This window comes from Haliotis rubra, unplaced genomic scaffold (assembly GCF_003918875.1).
Source record: "Haliotis rubra isolate DU_JTF1 unplaced genomic scaffold, ASM391887v1 Scf358, whole genome shotgun sequence".
NCBI lineage: Eukaryota > Metazoa > Mollusca > Gastropoda > Lepetellida > Haliotidae > Haliotis > Haliotis rubra.
In genome coordinates this window covers 912,783-934,249 of record NW_025767033.1, presented here as the reverse complement: position 1 = coordinate 934,249, position 21,467 = coordinate 912,783, and the positions used below count along the sequence as shown (strand labels likewise).

General features: G+C 39.3%; 1 protein-coding gene across 2 annotated transcripts in view; it reads left to right on the top strand.

Moving 5' to 3' along the window:
• LOC124285295 (serine/threonine-protein kinase N2-like) overlaps window positions 1-21,467 on the top strand; it is a 96,922-nt gene that overhangs the window by 42,312 nt on the left and 33,143 nt on the right. Inside the window, exons 1-4 of one of the 2 annotated variants that reach the window (XM_046721498.1) lie at window positions 5,725-5,746; window positions 6,031-6,104; window positions 19,617-19,926; window positions 21,141-21,238. In XM_046721498.1, coding sequence (XP_046577454.1) covers window positions 5,740-5,746; window positions 6,031-6,104; window positions 19,617-19,926; window positions 21,141-21,238 — 489 coding nt within the window. In that variant the 5' untranslated portion in view covers window positions 5,725-5,739. Of the gene's footprint in view, window positions 1-5,724; window positions 5,747-6,030; window positions 6,105-19,616; window positions 19,927-21,140; window positions 21,239-21,467 lie in introns of those variants that run through there. The other variant, XM_046721499.1, reaches the window with a different exon arrangement.

The following is a 21,467-nucleotide window of genomic DNA, read 5'->3' as shown; positions in this document are numbered from 1 at the left end:
GAAAGTAACGAAGTGTCAGGCTGACAATCCTCCCACTTGTGACACACTGAAAAGGCTTCCATCAATCTGCCTCTTCATGATTGTTTCGATAGCGTACTAGTTTTAAATTTATATAGCTGTGATACTCTAGTATTTTTACTGTCCTTCGATTACAGGTTTTTATGTAATACATTTATTGATTTGAATATTGATATAAACTGTTCTTGTCACGATATGGCTGCAATATTGCCGATGTGACATTAAATTTTAACTCACTCACTCACTCTTCATGATGAGGAAAACAACTATTCCAAAGTGCAACCAAACATATCGAAGGACTAATACTTTTCAGCCACATTCCTAGAATGTTAAAGAACATGCTAGACTTTCTAACATGCATCTATCATTAATCAGCAAGCAACATTTTCCATCTTGCTTTCTCACTTTCTGTTTCGAGAGCACAACCCATGAAACTTTTAATATTTCTGCATGACATTACTGGTGCCTTTGCTTGTCAGGAATTTGAGAAAAAATATGTTTCTATGGCAACAAGATGGAGTTTGGTTGAAATGAGAGCATTGTTTGTTTCCAGAGCATAACCCAAAACAGTTCAATATTTCCTAATGGAACTTTGTACACACAAGTGGCAGGTGCAAAACTGGTGTCTTTTGTTAATTATTATCCCTTTTTTCCCCTCCATTTTCATACCAAAAACTTATGTTAAAAAATGTGTAATAATTGTTTATATTTCTAGAAATCTTTATCTTCTGAAACTGGCCTTGCCTGGACAAGGGAGTTGTGTAACAAGGCTACAATTGTAAACTGAGACAAAAAGATAAGGTCAGAAAACACAGCTTTGTTGTACCCCAATGCATGAAGTAATAAGTTATGAATTGTTAATGGGCTAAAAAAGGGAGGAAATATGTTTTACCTTTTTGAGTTAACATTTTCAAGGCATGCATATTGAATATATAAAAGCATTCCTTTGTCAGATAACACCACAGAGCTAAATACTGTTGACCTAAACCAGCAGAAAAATAAGTTTATACCAGTCCTTAGGTAGATTGCTCAGAAACCTTGATGATGATATTGATATCAATATTTAAAACTAGGGCTGGGACGGGTACTCGGGTACTTGAATCCGGGTCGGGTACACCTGGAATCGAGTCCTATTTCTAGGAATCGAGTACCTGGAAAGGGAGAGAACTCTGTAATGACAAGGGCAGATAATAACTTGTCTTTTTCATAATTGACGTAACACGCATTTACATCATTGGTATTGTCCGATTAATGAAGGTTATTATTAACAACTGTAATTTATCTACGCATGACTGGTTGGAACGAAAAGTTCTTTATTTTAATGAGGAATGTAAGTAATGCTGTTACTCTTTATATTGGTTAAATAGACGTAAATTAAATCGCCTAAGATCTGTTTCAATGTCTTATTGCCATCCTTTCAAGTTTCTATAATAATCTCTGTCAACTCGTGATTGAATATTCAGACAGTTGACAGAAGCTCTGTATTTCTTACATTTCCAGGTACTAGATTCCTATTCGGGTAAACACATGCGGGTACTCGATTCCATTTTTTCCTACCCGTCCCAGCCCTATTTAAAACCAGAGTCTCATCTTAAACACGACCATCCAGATCGGCACCATTGACCCTCAGTTCGGCTCCTGTCCATGTCAAGATATACTAAAGCCTTGCACAAATTAATGACTGTTAACTTTCAGCCCATTATCTTGAACTGTGTCAAGTTGTGAGGTTTGAACAATGCCCTGTGTGATTTAGACACATCATAAAATTTGAAGTAGATAATGCTCTGTCCATATTCTGGAGGAAAATGTTGTATACACTTGTCCTGTTACAATTCATTCACATATTTGGTGAATCAAGCGGTATTCCTTCATGAGTTCAATTCGTTATTCGTGGTCACTTGAATCAAATATTTATTAATATTTTTAAGATAGTGTCGTTGTTTTTTAACTAGTTTGTTGTTTATGTAAGTGAGATACACAAAATGGAATATTGCCAAAATATTATTTTGCCAAGGCCCCTTTTGGCCCTGTCATTACTCTATAAGCAGCATTGTTCATTACTTTTATGGAAATATCATTTAAGTATTTTAACTTAAGCAATAACATGGCTTGTTTATTATTTTAATTGCTTGATATTAAACGTAAAGTCTTCATGAATAAATATTCGTATTTGTTACTATATATTCGTAAACATATCACATTCTCCTTACAGTGTATTTGTTGAAGCCCTAGTACTCACCAAGAACAGTAGGAGTGTCAGCAGGACTAAAATAGATCTCTGGTCCATATATTGCCTGTTTATGCTGCTGGAAGCTGTAGCTGTAGAAGTGCTATAATTTCTGGTAGCTCTGTTTACCAGAGTAGGAACTTGTGGTGATTTCACTGGTCTCAATTAACCTAGATCAGTAATCATGTTGGACCATCAGGGCTGGGGGCTAGAACAGTTTGGAAAGTTGCGATCTAGGAGTTGTTTCACTCTAGATGGTGTATTGGTCACTTATTGAAGTGTTAAAAACTGAGCATGAAAGTTGAAGGGATGCTTGTTATTAACAGTGTATGAAACTCTCTACAAATATGTACCCGACCGCAGGCCTGACTTCAAAATATCTGAGGTGAGGTGAAATTGGGATTAACGTTGTGCTTGAGAATATTTCGTTCATATGACGACGTGCATGCGTGTGTATGGGTATGTGCGGCTGCTTGTACTAGCCCAGACTTAAGCTGGTTTTATAGTGCTAGCCCACTGAGATACCATGCCGCAGTGAAGCATGAACACCCCACTCAGACACATTATACTGACTCCGAGCCGACCAGTCCTGGTTGTACCCATTAATGCCGAGTTCCAGGCAGGGACCAACAAGTACCATATTTTAACGTCTTTTGGTATGACGCGGTCGGGGATCGAACCCGCGACCTTCTGCTCTCCGGGAGGACGCTCTAACCACTACACCACGGAGGCGGTCTCAAAATATCTGATATCTATTGAGGGCCCCACTAAAAACCAACAAGTCCTATCAACATTGTCTGAAACTGTTCTTTAATTAAATACAGCAGAAGAAAAGCCATGTTTGATGAGCTTTTGTAAATTCAATGAGCTTGGTTTGTTGTTAGTTGCTACAGGGAAGCATGGATGAGATGAAAAACTAATTGTCATCTTTGATACTGTGTTAAAGGAAACTAGTTTTAAATGATAAAAAAAGCATTATTATTGTTCAAATATTAAAATGTTGTTCGGTTGGATAACTTTCAATTTTGTAACACCATGCTAAAAGTTATCCTGTGTTTGGGCCGATGGCTATTTCAAACACTGTCATTAACCTGCAGTTGCTTATTTAAGATGTAGGACTGTTCTGGATCCTAAGAGTGCAGCATCAGGAGTCTAGACTCCCAGTGTCCTCACAGTCTTCATGTCACCAAACAACTTACATTAGTCTTACTAGGGTTTTGTATTTGGATGTGGAAACAAACTTTGAAATCTCATATGCTTGATATGTGTTGTTTTAGTGTTGCTTTTTGTCAATCTTCAATGCCCAAGACTTTGGACTAGCAATTGTGTCGCAGTCATATGACTTTTGAACATATGAAACATATATTTTTTTATTTTTTTAGGCGTAATTTTTGTCATCTGTACATATTGAGGAGAGAAATCACATCAAATGAACTTGTTTAGCTCATGTTTTATATTTTAGCACAATGAGAAATTTTTAATTGTAATTTGGAATAGGGTAAATTCTCCCATCCTAAGGATTATGACTTGTTTTATGCATATTCCACCAAGACATATAAGACTGTGGTAAGCTTTGCTGTCAGGGTGTTAGTTATAAATTTTGAACTAAGTCTTTTGTCATTGTATTATTGGTTGTACGCTCGTGATAATTTCCATTATAAATAAGCTTCATGAAGAGCTCTGCCAACATAGTTTGGAAAACCAGTGTTAAGATTTAACTCCTCAAGTGGAATAAATATAGGTCACTGACCTGGTAGCCAACATTGGGTCTGAATCACGGGAAGTACGTAAATCTGTGCAGTTGGGAGCATATTGTGGGAGATTGATTTTGCAGATACGTGGTGGAAAACACTTTCAGGTAGCTGCCATGACACTTGTTCGAGGTGCGAGTCCAAGAATCTGTTTCTCTGTGGCTGGTTGCTGTTGAGGCACTGGTGTAGATATTAATTTTTCTCAGTGTTGAGTTCAACTTTCACAAGGAGTGAAAAAGCAAGTCCAGTGAACAAGCTTACACACTGATTTGACTTCCCGTGGCCGATAAGCCACTGTGGCTAGACTTTCATAAAGAGAGCTCTGTGGAGTGGAGGAGACGCCTTCATGTTTTCATGCTTAATGCTGTGTTAATAGAGTTTTAGATATAAGTTGCTATTTATGAGCCCATATCGTGCCTGCTTGTATACAGAAAAGGCTGACTGGACAAATGTGGTGCCCTGTGCTATGTACCGTTAGATAATGTCTAAGACATGTGTACTCTTATAACATTGCCTTTTGATGTGCATGTGTGAGAGCTGCGTGGATGCTGGGGGATGCTTCCTTCAGCAGCCGTGAATGTGAGCAAATTTACACCTGTATTTGTACAGCTAGGCCTGACCCAACCTTTGTCAGTCAGTCAAGAGAGGAGGGGGCAGACGGTTACAAGCAGACGGCACGGCAAAAAAGCAGACGGCACTCAAAAAAACTTCTGCATTATAACAACATTTGGATGTTTTGATTGTTGTTTTCTGTGACGATGTCGTGGAAGTGATTTGGGAACTATATAGATAACTCCCAGTGTGTTTAGGGTGGCTGTTTGCTTGGTTATTGGGATATCCCTGTGCATATTTGCGAAGAGAAGTGACACTTGGCTTACAGATACTGTGACCGGTTTCTTCAGTGGGATATATTTTTTCCAAATGAATATCTGACATATTGTGGAAAGTTTTTTGTTTCTGAGTGTTTGTGGATTATATTCAACAATGTTCTAGAAGCTGTTGAAGTGACTGACAGTTTAAACATTGTTTACATCCTCAATCATGGGTTTTACAAGTTGAGCGTTTGTTCCAAACGTCATGATGAGAAAAATACTTACAAACTGCAGCTCGTTGTTGTGTGAGTTTATCTATTGACGTCTGCTGATACATATGCGACTATTGTGTCAGAACTGATCTGTTGACAAAAGGAATCTGGGTATTCATCTTCATGTTTACCAAAGGGATTGTGCCAGCAGTTTCGTTGAATGATGTAGGGTGTTCGGACATTTTGTTTCCTTTTTTAGACCAGGTATAACCGTCATATTTTATCTACAGTGATTGTAAAGATTACGGAACGAAGACACAAAAAACGTGGCAGCTCTTGGTATCAGCGGTCTTTTATCAGAAATGTGGCAATTTGTGTGAATGTGAAAACTCTCCGAGGGTCATGTGTCTGTGAAATGAAATTGATTCTTTTTCGACGGATCTGTACAGTATTCTTCTGTGCTCGTGAATTTTCAGCATTCCTGTGTTGTCATTGTTTGCCGTTGGTGGATTCCTAAGTGATGAAATGGATAATACCTTCCTTAATAATGGATACATGTCAGTGATGGCTCACTGATGATGCATGATGATTCTGTGATGCCTACAGATTCATGGCTTTAGTCTAACATGGATGTGGATGGTTCATCTATAGCCTAAGGAAAGTAGTTGGAATAATATTTCATGATGGATAGCGATCCAATACCTGTTACCTTAATTAGCATGAAACGTGAGTATGATTAAAATAAACACTCCTGTTTATACATTTGCCCTTTCCAAGGGCGAAATGGTTTGCTAGCTATTCCTGTTGTAATGATATTAATATGCTCTTAAAATCTTGTTATTTTTGTTGGTAACTGCTGTCTGAAATGTGAAATAATAAAGCATTTAACAGATTGATTTTACACATAAGTAATAAATAACTACTTAATATCATTCTTCATAATAAGCCAATTTTTTTTATAGTGCTGTATCAGTAAAATTCTTGTTATAAAAGCCATTGTTTTCCGTCAGCTCTCAGCGAAAAGCCTGTCGAGAAAGACATGACAAGAGAGAAAGAAATTGTCAGTACAAACTTAACAAAGAAGGTAAGCTATAAGGGGTGTGGTGTTATTGGTATATCAGATTATTGATGCTGATTTTCATCATTATAGGTATCACAATATTATTTTTGAATGCTTGGTATATGAGGTGATTTCAAATAGCGATGTTCATCATGTGTTTCATGGTATACAAAATGTAAGTTCGCGAATATAGGAAGTTAAGTCACAGTTACCTCCCTTACGTTCGTGCACATTCCAACACTTCTGTCAACAACGTTGGGGTCACAACTTTGATTCATGCCATGATGTTTCAGATTGCTTCTAAATCCAAGATTTGGAATTATACAATATTGCGTGATATGCATCCTGATACGTCCTTGTGGTTTGCACAATATATTGTGATACACTTTGAACCTCAAGTACTTATTCCTTGTAAGATATGGGATATTTATAAACATAGTGAAACTAGTCAAATGTTGAAATGCCCTCGGTTTAGCATGTATTTCATGATGCACTGTTGATACTTATGGTTGATGAATGGATCTTTTTAAATGTAGCGATATTTGATATTAACTATATAGAGAAGTGTGAGATAAGATATATACAAGTATTTATATGTCTTCAGGCCTTTATAATGGGTGGTTTATATGGCTCCAAATAAAAAAGGCTATTCTGTATGAAATGTTTCGGCTTTATGCAAAGGAAAACTAACTGTGTTCAAATAATAGATTGATTATGACTTCAAGCTATTGTTCATTGGTATTTCGTGAATACATTGAAGAGAAGGTTGATGTTTTTGATGAGATCTTCCATGGACCCAGTAATCATGCTTCACTATATGTGGAGGGCTTGCTTCAAAAGGAACCATTGATCAGTTTTTGAATTGACTCTTGTTAAATGTTAACTTGTGAGGAAGTATTGACTTGAGGAATGAGAATACACGTCTGCTGGGCTGAATCAATGGTGAATTGTACTGGCTTTGTCTATGGTGTGGGAATTCCAAGGATTGCCGTCAGATGAGCAACATCAGATATGTAACACATTGCAGGCATTGTTGTTGTGCTGAGATACTTCCATGGTTTATGGCCAATTACTGGGCCAAGGCTGGTCTGCAATGGTTACCAAGTCATGTTTGGACTGCCGTCTGTGTTACTGTATCTTGTCATGGTTTCATTGATACTATGTATGAAATCCAATCTGTTACTGACCCGAGACAAATTTTCAGTGATTTTGTTGTTGGAATGTGTGAAACCCCTTCCTTACTGACTCACGAAAGGGTTTCATTGATTTTGTTGTTGGAATATGTGAAACCCCTTCCTTACTGACTCACGAAAGGGTTTCATTGATTTTGTTGTTGGAATGTGTGAAACCCCTTCCTTACTGACTCACGAAAGGGTTTCATTGATTTTGTTGTTGGAATGTGTGAAATAATAATAATAATAATAATAATAATAAATGGATATTTCTTATGCGCCATAGTCCATCCAGAGCATGCTCAAAGCGCTACATATAAAAAGAGTGACTAGAGTTCAAGAAGAAGATATGACAATTAGCCAAAAATAACCGTGAGAGTATTTTACAGTTATAGGTTGTAGACTTTTTTGAAGAGGAAGGTTTTGAGTCGATTTGAATGCTTCTAGGGATGAAGCATTTTTATGGGAGTAGGAAGACTGTTCCATAGGGTTGGTGCTGCAAATTTGAATGACCTATGGCCAAAGTGTTTGAGGCGAACTTGGGGAACTGAGAGAAGATGTTGATTCTGAGGAGCGGAGAGAACGGGCAGGCATATATGTTGACAACATCTCAGAGAGGTATGGAGGAGCTAGGCCGTGTTTGCAGCGAGGAAAACAAGAGTGCAGATCTTGAAATGAATTCTTGCTTCAACCGGCAGCCAATGCAGACTCTGGAGGATTGGGGTTATGTGAGTCCATTTGGATGTTTTAGTGACAACTCTGGCGGCAGCATTCTGAAGTTTTGAAGTCTGAAGAGAAGATCATTGGAGATTCCAAACAGTAGGCTATTGCAATAGTCAATCCTGGAGAGAACAAGTGACTGAGTGAGAACTTTAGCAGCATCTGTGGTTACAAGATGGCGGATGTTACCAATAGAGTGGAGATGGAAGTAGCCTACTCTACAGAGATGGTTCACATGTTGCTCCATGGTGAGACAAGGATCAAGATGAACACCTAGGTTTTACACTGGATGAAAGTGGGATATCTGAGTTGGCTACTGTGATGTCCGTAGAGTTTATCCTTTTCAGACATTGCGATGTGCCAATCAACATAGCCTCAGTCTTATCATCATTGAGCTTCAGCTCATTTGTCATCATCCATGAACTAATTGCCTTCGTGCACTGACTCACTCTAGATCTGGCTATTTGTACATCCTCTGGTTTGAAGGAATCCATCAATTGGAGGTCGTCTGCAAATGCGTGGTGATTCAGATCAAAGTTATCAATGACCTTCTCCAAAGGGTTTGTGTATAACACAAGAGAAGCGGCCCAAGGACTGAGCCCTGGGGTACACCACACTCTAGGATCGTTGACTCAGAGATGCTTTCAGAGACAAGAACTGACTGACTCCTCATGCTCAGATAGGAACGGAACCAGGCCAATGCATCCCCTTGTATGTTATAGTCATCCTGAAGGCGGCTAAGGAGCTTCTGATGGTTGACCGTGTCGAACGCCGCTGAGAGATCAAGCAAGAGGAGAAGTGACACATTACCCAAATCGCATGGCATCTCAAGTTATTCAGAATTTGAAGTAAAAGGCGGTCTCGGTACTGTGCCTAGGGACGATAGGCTGATTGGAATCTGTTCAGAAAATCATTTGAAGAGAGATAGGATCTGAGTCTGACATCAACTGCACGTTCAAGGATCTTGGAAAGGAAAGAGAGGTTGGAGACAGGTCTGTAATTCTTGAGAGTATTGATATCCAAATTGTCTTTCTTAAGTAATGGCTTTACCACAGCTTGCTTGAACACCTCTGGAAAGACACCATTACCTAAGCTCAAGTTGATCAGTTTCGTGATAACTGGCAAAAGAGTCTCCAAAAAGTCATCAAGGAGACGAGTTGGCATCGGATCGAAAAGACACAAAACCCCTTCCTTACTGACTCACGAAAGGGTTTCATTGATTTTGTTGTTGGAATGTGTGAAACCCACTTCCTTACTGACTCACGAAAGGGTTTCATTGATTTTGTTGTTGGAATGTGTGAAACCCACTTCCTTACTGACTCACGAAAGGGTTTCATTGATTTTGTTGTTGGAATGTGTGAAACCCACTTCCTTACTGACTCACGAAAGGGTTTCATTGATTTTGTTGTTGGAATGTGTGAAACCCCTTCCTTACTGACTCAGGAAAGGGTTTCATTGATTTTGTTGTTGGAATGTGTGAAACCCCTTCCTTACTGACTCACGAAAGGGTTTCATTGATTTTGTTGTTGGAATGTGTGAAACCCACTTCCTTACTGACACAGGACAGGATTTCAGGGATTTCACTTAAGAATGCTGGTATTTGAAACCCATTCTATTGCAGAGTCTGTTCCAGATTTCTGTGATTTTATTTGGATAGCCCAGTGACCCATCTGTATCATCTCATGTGTTCCCACCTCAGATTTGCTCCAGTGTGTGATGCCTGGTATGTCGACAAGTCCATGATCGTGTGTTCCACCTGGCAGCAAACAACCATGACATACCTCACTTTGGGTATTTTCCCACAGCAAGCTGACAAACCATTATATAAAAGATACATTTAAAAAACCAGTGTACAACCAACTCACAGACCCACCTTTTTGACTACTTCGCAAGTTAAAAATATGTTGTACTACTAACATCTTCGGCAAAGAAAGCTCTCATTGGGCAGTATTTGAGAAGATTTATCTGGGTTGACTATGCAGAGCTTCAGAACAATCCCCCTGTAAATGTCGGTGTGCTTTCCCCAATGGTTATAAAAACACTGATGTTTATTTTGTGAGGTAGTATGAATGCTGCTCTGCGTGTCCTACGTTCCCGCATCCAGACGGCCAGTCAGTACACAGGGTGGACGTTACCTATAGCTATCCCAAGACATGCAGAGCCAGTCGTGACCGACTAAGCTTATCTTAACAGATAAACTAACCTCAAAAAACCCTTGGTAAACTAACCCGTGTGGCCGAAGTGTTTGGTTAATCTGGTCACAATGCCGGGATTTATTGGCATTGGTGGACAATGAGCAGGTTCAGGAACGACCCTTTTTTTGATTCTTTTTTCCATTTGCTTGGGTCATTTGCTGGGACAATAAACATTAACTAAAGTACAGGCCACGGTGCTTGAAGGTGCGTTGGTAATAAAAACAACTATATACTTCGTAACTCCCCTTTTGTTTTGTACATTTATGATGTAACTTAAGCAGTATTGCAATACAGAAATGTAGTAACAGAATTAGTTTCAGGACAAATTTGTGTAGATTGAGGAACGCTTTGCTTGCTGTTCAAATATTTGGAAGTCAAGTAAATGGACTGTTGTGAATACACAGTGCCATTTACAGGGATGGCAATTTTCCGCTGATCCGCGGATTTCCGCGGATTTTATTTCAAATTGTGAATCGTATAAATCCATTGAGAAACCCTCAACTCGATGACACAATATTACGTTTTCAGCTGAAAATAGATTTTCCTGTTGTCATCCTTGCATTTAGAGAGTGGTCAAATAGAACATTGTATTTGGGATTATACATGCGATATATATAACACGTAAGTTATAGATGGTCTGTTATTATCGTAATGGTGTAACTGTGTGCTCTTGGAAACATTGAGATAACACAGGGTGAGGAAAACCTGCCTGCTGATAAAAGTGCAAGGGCTGAACGTTTTACATTAACTAATTGCAGTATAGACCTGTGAAGATCTGGGTTAGAATTGGTCTTCAGCCGCCCTGCTTGTCGTAAGAGGCAATTAACAGGATGGTAGTCAGGCTCGCTGACTTGGTTGACACATGTCATCCAATCCCAATTGTATAGATGCTGATCGATGCTCATGATGTTGATCACTGGATTGTCTGATCCAGACTTACAGGCTGCCGCCATATAGCATGAAACAAACTATCAGATACTTTGTAACTGAATCACCAATAAATCAGTGTGTAGCTTTGTTGGATCAATTTGCTATTTCCCATTTGTGAAGATCGATGCTCATGCTGTTCATCACTGGATTGTCTGGTCCAGTCTTGATTATTTACAGACTGCCACCATGTAGTTAAAATATTGCTGAGAGCAGCATATATACAAGCAACAAACTGAATACTAAATCTTGCATCATTTCAGGCGTTCCTCTTTCATCAAACTGAAATACTGCTTGAAGTCATTAAACCAACCAAGCTCAATAACTCAATAAAATGTGCTGTTTAATGAGCATCAATAGTTCCAAAGAAATCCAGGAGTATTTCATGTTACCACCATTAAGACTCATTACTATATTTTTAAAACTGGGAGGGTCAGGAAAGCTAAGTACTCCCTTCTCAAGAACTCCAACCATCCTTGAATCCAAGAAGTTTAGGCTCCTTGCTGTAAGATAACAGGCAGGTTGTATTAATACATAAAGAGTCTGTATATATCTGGGAGCATGGCGAGATGGGTGTATCCATGCTTCGTTTTCCAAAATCCACGGGAGTCTTTATCGTGGAGACTTGGCTTACAAAGAACATAAAGAGTGAAAGTCACAAAAAGTGTGCATATGTCGTTAGCTGGTCCGTTACATGTCTATAACATGTCTAATCCAACATCACGGGCTTGTTTGTGTTGGAAGCTGAGATAGACTTCAGTTCTTTGTTGCTGGGAGAATATTATTTCTGTCTTATAACGAGAGTTTGACTGAAAGGTTATTAATGGATGGTAAAGATACTTGAAGGTGATCTCAACTGCTTTAATAATTTGTTGATAACATTCTACATTGTCTGATGATTCTAGCACCTGTTGACGAGGGGATCGTATACCTTGCTTACTCTTGAAGGTGTTTGGGTTTTTTTTTGTTAAAAATATGTTTTGAATTTGAATGTTGGACAGAAATATGTTGTAAACATTATACGACAACGAATTGTGTGAGACCATCCCTAATGATTTTTGTTATGCTTGACTTTTTTTCTAAAATGCAGAAAAGGTTAGTAGAAAAATATCCCCCTCCCACCACTGAACAAAATGTTAGCGTGAACAGAATTAATAACTACAGTATCAGTATGTGATGTGATTAAGTGGATTCAATGTGGAATTCAATGATTGAGTCCAATACACATTGCAAACCACCTGCCAGTCTGTATTATATAGGTATCTTGCTGTTTTACAGTAGCTGACCTGTGAATATGTCTGTAGTATATAGATATCTTGCTGTTTTACAGTAGCTGACCTGTGAATATGTGGGTTAGAATTGATCTTCAGAAACTAATCGTAAGAGGCGACTAACTAACAGGATTTGGTGGTCAGGCTCACTGACTTGGTTGACACGTCATCGTATCCCAATTGCGTAGATCGATGCTCATGCTGTTGATCATTGGATTGTCTGGTCCAAACTCTATTATTTACAGACAACCGCCATATAGATGGGATATTGCTGAGTGCAGCGTAAAACTAAACTCACCCACTCATTCACAGTAGCCAAGTGAGAGAAACTACTTTCAAGTGAGCCCTGACCGGACATTTTACGTCTCAGTTGTTAGACCATCCTTGCATTGAAACTGTTTGTAAGAGTTAGGGTTTACAGTTGAATTGTATAATCAGCCTTTTTATATGCATCCCATGTCGATGTTTGACTGGTGAACACTCAGTTTTTTCACTGAAAATTACATGATGTGAATGAAACCTACCTCACACTGACATCGGGTACTGCAGCCCGTTGTTGAGCAGACGATGAAAGGGTGTTACTGACTTAAGTTGTCTCTATGCTGCGTGCATATAGCCTTTCTGTGGGCTGTCATCAAATGTCTTTCATATATTGTTTCAGTATCTAAAGTATCTCAATGTTTTATTGGGGCGGCGGGGTAGCCTAGTGGTTAAAGCCTTCGCTCGTCACTCCGAAGACCTGGGTTCAATTTCCCACATGGGTACAAATGTGTGAAGCCCATTTCTGGTGTCCCCGGCCATGATATTGCTGGAACATTGCTAAAAGCGGCGTAAAACTATACTCACTCAATGTTTTATTATTCTTTTTGGTATTTCCTGTATTTTGTTTCTGGTGTCCCCCGCCGTGATATTGCTGGAATATTGCTAAAAGTGACTTAGAACGAAACTCATTTTGACTGTTCAATTGTTTTTTTAATAAAAATTCCAGACTGTTCATTAATCAGTAAAACAGTCCTGGGTTTTGGTTGAAAATGTTAAACTGTCTGCTTGAGAAAAGCCATTGTATGTTTCAACCCCAACCAAGGAGTGTTTTACCTGTAGTTTCTTGTGTCAGGGAAAACCCAAGTATCTGTCTACGTAGTGAAGTTTGCCTACGTTGACCCAGCCCAATACTATACACACAGAGTCTTCAGAAGTATCATTGAGTTCGATGCAAGTACAGGGTGAGGCTAGTGAGTGAGATAGCCCTTGTGTTGTAGCACAATATGTTGTGTCGTGGGATGTTTGGTGACTGACTGTATGTTGTGTCACGTTCGTGATCTCAGCAGGCTGATTATAGGGCCAGGTGAGTCAGGTCACACTCACACCTGGTGATAAGTGTGGCAGGTATGTGTGCTTGCGTGGGCGTCGGGTGACGAGAGCAGGTCTCATTATTTTGGGGTATGAGGCTCTGAAAGAGTTATTTTTACCAAGTCACAGTCCCAAATAAGCGTCCATATTAGAAATACAGAAAAATATCCAAAATGGATTTTTTGTTTGTCATATATCATGGATTTAAAAAGTGAAAAAATAATATATCTGTGACATATGTTTTGGTTTTGATGAATGCAATCTCTTGTTCATCACAAAAAACATCACACATCAACAAAATATGTTTTAACTTAAACAGCTTAACTTCCAACATTTCAGAAAACATTTCAAAGACTAAAAAAGTTTTAACTGAAATGCTGTTGTGTTTAATTATTTTTATCTCCTAACAATCTGGATTGCCTTAAAGAAATCTGTAAACGAGAAAACAAAAAAGGTCTGTTTTGTTCAATTAGTTCATGTTACCATTTGAGTTTTAAAAAATACCCAGACAGATAAGTTCAAAATGCTGTCTTTCTTATGGATTTTTTTTATTGAAATGACGATGTATGAGAAAAGATCACTTAGAAACACTAACCTCAAGACAAGTTTTAAAAACACCTTCAACAAAACTTTCAAATCTGTCATAAAGATCCTGAAACAAATCATCCAGTACAACCCATGCAAGTCTGATAGTTGTGAAGCCTAGATTACTTCTGTTTCTGAAAATGAAAAAGGGTGGAGACTCCTTTTAATTATATTTTCTTAAGATAATTTGGCTCCTTTTTTTCTGTGAAATATTTTCATTTCAAAGACTTGATGTTAGTCTACATATTTTCCCCGAGTCCCATCTTCCATAAAAACAGCCACGTAAACATTTGTTCCGAGATACTGCTGATTGCTAATGGAGGGGATATGCTAATGGTGTAGATTTTTAACTTGGATAGTGCATTTGTTCCAGGTAAGTTCATTTACTTTACATGTTTATTGTTAGTGAGACGGATGCTTCTTTCAGAATCAAGACGAGGATCACGCTACTCCTTTCATGACCTTGACATTTCTCTGTGTAATATCTAAGGGTGGATTTAACGTTTAGAACATTTCCACAGACTGCTTGTTGAGTCTAATTCCAATAAAAATTGCCTCGAGGGTCATGTTGAGATGTGTTTTCTTGCCTTCTGGTAGAAGATTTTAGGAAGGTTGTGTAGTACTTTCCTTGCCAAGGCTCCAATAAAATGGTTATTTGTTTTTCAAGTATTGTTTTGAATAAGAGATGAACAGTTTTGACCTTTCAAAAGTGAAACATTTACTGTTTTTAGGTTGTGTAAAAAATGTGTCTTGTCTTGGCAGGTGTGTTTGACCGATGCTAGTAACAATTGATGGATGCCGATGATTAGATGTTGGTTAGTTCAGGAATATAAGGCAAGGACAAGTGGAAGGGTCATACTCAATAATCAGTAAATAGGGAATATAAGGCAAGGACAAGTGGAAGGGTCATACTCAATAATCAGTAATGTTTACATTCTGCAGGCAGTAATATTTTTGACAAACATGAGGTGAATTGTTTATTTTTCTGTCTTCTGCTCTGTTAAGTTTTTACACTGTTTGGGACACTGGGGTTCCATGTTGTCAGTGGACAGAATTCTGATTTTCAGGATTTCTGAGCTTGAATCCCAGGTTTGTGTTGATCATGGAGGAGATTCTACCCTTGTCGATGTCAAACATCAATTTTTGGGCGTTGGGGTAGCCTAGTGGTTAAAGTGTTCGCTCGTCTCGTCGAAACCCAGGTTCGATTCCCCTCATGGATACAATGTGTGAAGCCCATTTCTGGTGTCCTCCGCTGTGATATTGCAGGAATGTTGCTAAAAGCAGCATAAATTAAGCTCACTCACTCATACATCAGTTTCACCCAAGTTGTAAATGTTTAAGACCTTTGCCTCTACAAATGCCCATTTCTGGAGTCTCCTGTCATGATATTCCTGAAATATTGCTAAAAGTGGCATAAAACTAAACTCACTCACTCATCTCTACGAACTCTCTCCTCCTGTCAAGCTGACATGTCACGATATAGCTGAAATACTGTTGATAGACACTTAAAACTCCATTACCTCTGCAGCTTGTGTTTCACGACACAGCTTTGACCTCAGTGTTAAACAAGGTAGTATAAAGTGCCCAGTGGGTCGAGGTACAAGTTTCTCTTCAGTCACTTGTTCTTTCTCGACTAGTGACAAAAAGTAAGTTGTTATTTTCACTGTGAAGTATATCATAGTCGTTTTATGGCAAACCTTTACGATAAAATATCAACCAGTTTTTACCTTTACAAGAGTGTTTTATTACGTGAGTCGGTAAAACCCGTCACGATCCTCATTAAGGTTTTCTTTCTTCTGAGCATTTGTAGAGATTTTATTATGGCCTGAAACTTGTTTACCTACAAAACTTCAAGTTATGATCCTCAGGGGGGGTTTATGTTTCAGTCTTATGTCTTTTACGTATGTATTTGTTTTGTAAAGAAAACCTGAGATGTTTGTAACTTGTATTCATGGCTGTTTCTCCCGAATGATTTTGATGAAGATGCTGTAATGTGGAAATTTGTTCATGGTCACGATTTCAACATTTAAATTTAAATAGCTTTTGAAAAAAACAAATGATAAGTATCTGAAAAACAGATTATTATTTGATGTGACTAAATCATGCTTTTCTGATTTTGCAATTAGTGAGAACCTTGTTTTTGAAGCTTCACTTGTGAGGTATACTCGAGGTCGTTATTTGGGTTCCATAGGGATGTTTGTTGCTAATTGCGACCATGTTTATCTGTTTCTGTGAGATGTGTCTAGCCAATGTCTGGCCCCGCCTGGCCTGAGGTCATCAGGGACGTGTGGCTGGCTGGACAGACAGCTGGTCCTGCTGTTGATAACTGCTCATATGTTTGTGTGGTAGGGGAGGACACAGTCACATTGTGTCGACTTTGATGTTCTTTCACTTGAAAACTGGGTACTTTTTAGAAAGTTCTGACACCTTGATGTACGGAAGAGTGGAAGGTTGGCTGGTGGTTCAATTACTTGGCTGCGTCATACCTTCAGATGGAACTTGTTCAGTCTCTGCCAAAAGCTTTTATTTCTACTTGTCTGAACTTGTACTGGCATTATTTTCAGTAGATTTTAGTCTTGTATATGGACTAGCATAATCTTATGTTAGGAGACAAGAAATTTTATTGGGCTCGTCTTTCGGTCTGCTTAGGTCGCGGACAGCTTACTCTTCCAGGCACTAAAATGAAAGAAGAACATGTTTCATAAGTGAATTTATTTTACATTAAACCCATTTCAGCTCATCTCACCATTTGAATCTGTACGTCTGTGTTCAAACTGAAAACTTGCCTTGCCTTGAAATAATATTTGAATCTGGAACCAAATTAAGGGCTCTGATGATCCCTCGACTTTAATGCCAGTTTGTAATTGCTGTATTTTGCAGTGTGTGTGCATCGAGATACAGATATACCACTGACAGAGATGCTGAAGTCTAAAACTGTTTCCTTGTGATAGTCGGCTGTCAAAGCCTCCTTGTTTGTGGTTGATATCAATGTGAACATTTCACCAGGTGTGTTCCAGTTTACATCAGTTGTGTTGAATCTGGTTGGGGTGAAGTGGGCAGTTGTGTTGAATTTGGTTGGGGTGAGGTTGGCAGTTGTGTTGAATCTGGTTGGGGTGAGGTTGGCAGTTGTGTTGAAGTTGTGTTGAATCTGGTTGGGGTGAGGTTGGCAGTTGTCTTGAATCTGGTTGGGGTGAAGTTGGCAGTTGTGTTGAATCTGGTTGGGGTGAGGTTGGAGTTGTGTTGAATCTGGTTGGGGTGAGGTTGGCAATTGTGTTGAATCTGGTTGGGGTGAAGTTGGCAGTTGTGTTGAATCTGGTTGGGGTGAAGTTGGCAGTTGTGTTGAATTTGGTTGGGGGGAGGTTGGCAGTTGTGTTGAATCTGGTTGGGGTGAGGTTGGCAGTTGTGTTGATTATGATTATGTCACCTTAGTGACAACTGCTTGTTCACAAATATACTGAGTGATGATGTATGCTACATGAGGTCAGTTATGGATGTACCATCAGTCAGTTGCACTGGAACAGTTGCTGATGAGCATATGATTTTAATGTAATTGAGGATAAAAAAATTGAAAAGGGGATTTTCAATTCTTATGAAAATGAAGGGGAAACTTTGCGAATATTGTCTAGGTCATGGTGAATCATTTTCACTGAGTTTGAAGAGGGTTCAAGAGCATTTGTTTGGGGCATACTTGAGTTCTAAAGGGCTCCCATAATCATATGTATGTAATTTGTTAATGCCTTTCGGCACTACTGCTAGAGTGCATGTACTTTAAAATTTGAAGAACTTCCATTCTGTTTGATTTATTGTTACACTGCCATCTGTACTGAATAATAGTGAGGGGCTATCAGGTGGCATAGTGGTTAAGCCTTTGCTCGTCACGGCAAAGTTCCAGGTTTGATCCCCCACATGGGTACAATGTAAGCGCATTTCTGTGATTTTTTCTTTAATATTGCTAAATGCAGCATAAAACTAAGCTCACTGATTATGATGGGAAATTAATATTAACACAGGTGCTGGGACATTTGAGGCTTGCTCCATTTTTATTGAGTCTAGTGACCCCTAAATATGAAACTAAGTGTCCAGGTTATGATCACTGGAGGGGATTTTTGTTTGTATTATGAAATGGTCACATGAGTCTCCAGACTGAGACGTCGACACCACTGCGCTTTGACTGCCAGTATCAGTAGATCGGTAACTGGCCTACTCTGTATGATATGCATCACAATACATCATGATACATTATAAGTTGTTTGCTGTATCGAGGGGGACATGGGCTGATGAATACCCTTGATGTTTGTTTATGTTCCCTGAGCCCCAGGGACGAAGGGAACATAAAAAAAACATCGATGGTACATCAACCCATGGGCCCCGAGGGACCTGTGAACAACGTATTTATCTTACCAAATACCTCAATGGTAATTTTGAACTGTTTGAAGCACGGGTATCGGATCATAGTATGGAGTACCAGACGACAAGAAAAACAAATTTAGAGTTATTCGCAAAACATCAGTAATTTCCGTACATCATTTGTGATTCAATGTTTATCGAGATAAAGAATTACTACTACGAAGTACCAGATGAGTTCGGCATTCCCAGTGGGGTACCAAATGAGTTCAGGCATTCCCAGCGGGTACATAGAAAATGTGAAACTCGCTTGTAAGCTAGAGGTTACATTGAAAATTATAGAGAGCAGTGGGAAAATTAATGTGGTTCAGGGACTGTCAGCCAATCAGAAAACGACATTTATGTGTGAGGCAAGATAAAGGTCGTGATACAATTCTTATCACGATAAACATAATCATATCATGTGGAAACTTCTTGTGTATAAATATTTCAGATATGGTTCCGATGAAAAAGCTAACTGTAGATGATTGTCTGTCACAACTGTTTGGTTATTTTTGGTTTAATTGAAATGATTCCAGTTCAGTTTGTGACATTTGACTGACAAAATATGAGATGAAGATTGACAATGAAGGAGTAGTAAATAATTAGCATATGTATCATCTTGCATACACAAGTCAACACATTGTATCAAATTGTTGCATGAAAACTTACAGTGCACTGGATGTATTCTCTGGCCCTAGCTGGTTGTGTGTTGGCATTTGAATACTATGGCATCTTGAGAAGTGTATCATTTTAAAACCATTTTAATGCACATAGAGATTTTTTCTGGGTTACATTAAAAGAAGATGTAACCCAGAAAAAATCTCTATGTTCATCAAATATCATCTTCTAAAATGCCAATCAAGCATTTTAATGCAGTTTGTGACACATTGAGAGATTGTTGTTGATGTTGAACGTCTTGTTGTCCGACAGGGAGGTGCCATGCGTAACTCACAGGGCGACATTGGTATCCGCTACGGCCTGGAACCCGATGTCTCCAACACGGACATGAAGCAGAAGATGGAAGATGTCCGGGAGAACCTCAAGAAGGAGATCCGCAAAGAAATGAAGATAAAGGAAGGAGCGGAAAAATTGAAGGAAGTGTCCACAGACAAACGGAGTCTGTCCAACGTCAACAGTATTGTGAAGAAGGCCAACAGCAAGCTGCAGGTGCTCCAAAAGGAACTGCAAGATGTCAACGCTCATCTGATGATGATCAACACAGGATATGATACTCCTGCAGGTAAGATAGACATGTGGAAGTATGGAAGCAACTTCAGTATGTATGACTGTTCAGTATGTATGCTGACAGAAGGCCAGATGTGGTTCAGATTAAATGTTCTGGTGTTCCCCACCGTGATATTGCTGTAATATTGCTTAAAGCTCGTAAAACTAAACTATGTCACTCATTCACTCAAATTAAATGCTGCTCAGTTTAGGAATCCTTGAATGCTGATGATTTTTTGGATCAATCTCTTTTCTTTCATTTTTAGTCTAAGGACCTTAACATTTCAGCTTTTAGGGTGATGATTTAAGTTGTTTTAATGGACACTGCCACAATCCAGGTGAGAATAGGTCCCCAACGCTCCTTGCTTGCCTATTGTGACAATAGGCAATATAGATGAGGATCCAGTGGTCACAATATCGTACCGAGTGATGTGTACTACAATACAGTGTGGGTTATTGTGCATGCTTCAAGTACTGGTTTATGTGTGTATGTGTATGTAGACTGAAGCTGGTTTTATAGTGCTAGCCTACTGAGATACCATGCCGCAGTGAAGCGTGAATACCCCACTCAGACACATTATACTGACTCCGAGCCGACCAGTCCTTGTTGTACCCATTAATGCCGAGCGCCAGGCAGGGACCAACAAGTACCATATTTAAACGTCTTTTGGTATGACGCGGACGGGGATCGAACCCGCGACCTTCCGCTCTCCAGGCGGACGCTCTAACCACTACACCACGGAGGCGGTCTGAAGAGATGGGGACACCTCAATAGAAAGTGGAGCGGTCTGGGTAGCTTGATGGTTACAGCACCCGCTCGTTACACTGAGGACCCGGGGTTTTTTTCCCACTTGGGTACAATGTGTGAAGCCCATTTCTCATGTTAATTTTGTGCATTTGGCGAGATAATCTCTAATTCCAAGTTTAGAGTAGGTGGTTCTTTACATAACATTGCATATTATGAAAGATAAGGAAGACAAAATCCTACTGAAATGTACATGGGTGTCCTCGCCGATGCCACCCTATTGCTCAGATGACATATTGTGATCAGTGTTGGATATGAACAATGGATGCATCAAGTCAACAGTGAAGCACTCTGACATCATGTGGCTTCTATTGACCAGCCCGCACTGAGAATCAATAGAATGCACATATGTAAATATGGCAAGGTATTACACAATCTTTCTCTACTTGTGGCTACTATTGATGGAATGTGTGGTGTGTTTGCAGACTGTATGTCACCAGAGAAGGTGGGGAACTCGGACGATGGAGACACAAAGAACCAGCGTCTGACCTACCTGCAGAAACAGCTCAACATAGAACTTAAGGTAAGCATCTGACAGAACACTTGCTGGAGCTGATACACTGGCTTGACTTGTGATACACTGGCTTGACTGTGATGCACTGGCTTGACTTGTGATGCACTGGCTTGACATGTGATGCACTGGCTTGACTTGTGATACACTGGCTTGACTTGTGACACACTGGCTTGACTTATGACACTGGCTTGACGTGTGATGCACTGGCTTGACTTGTGATACTGGCTTGACTTGTGAT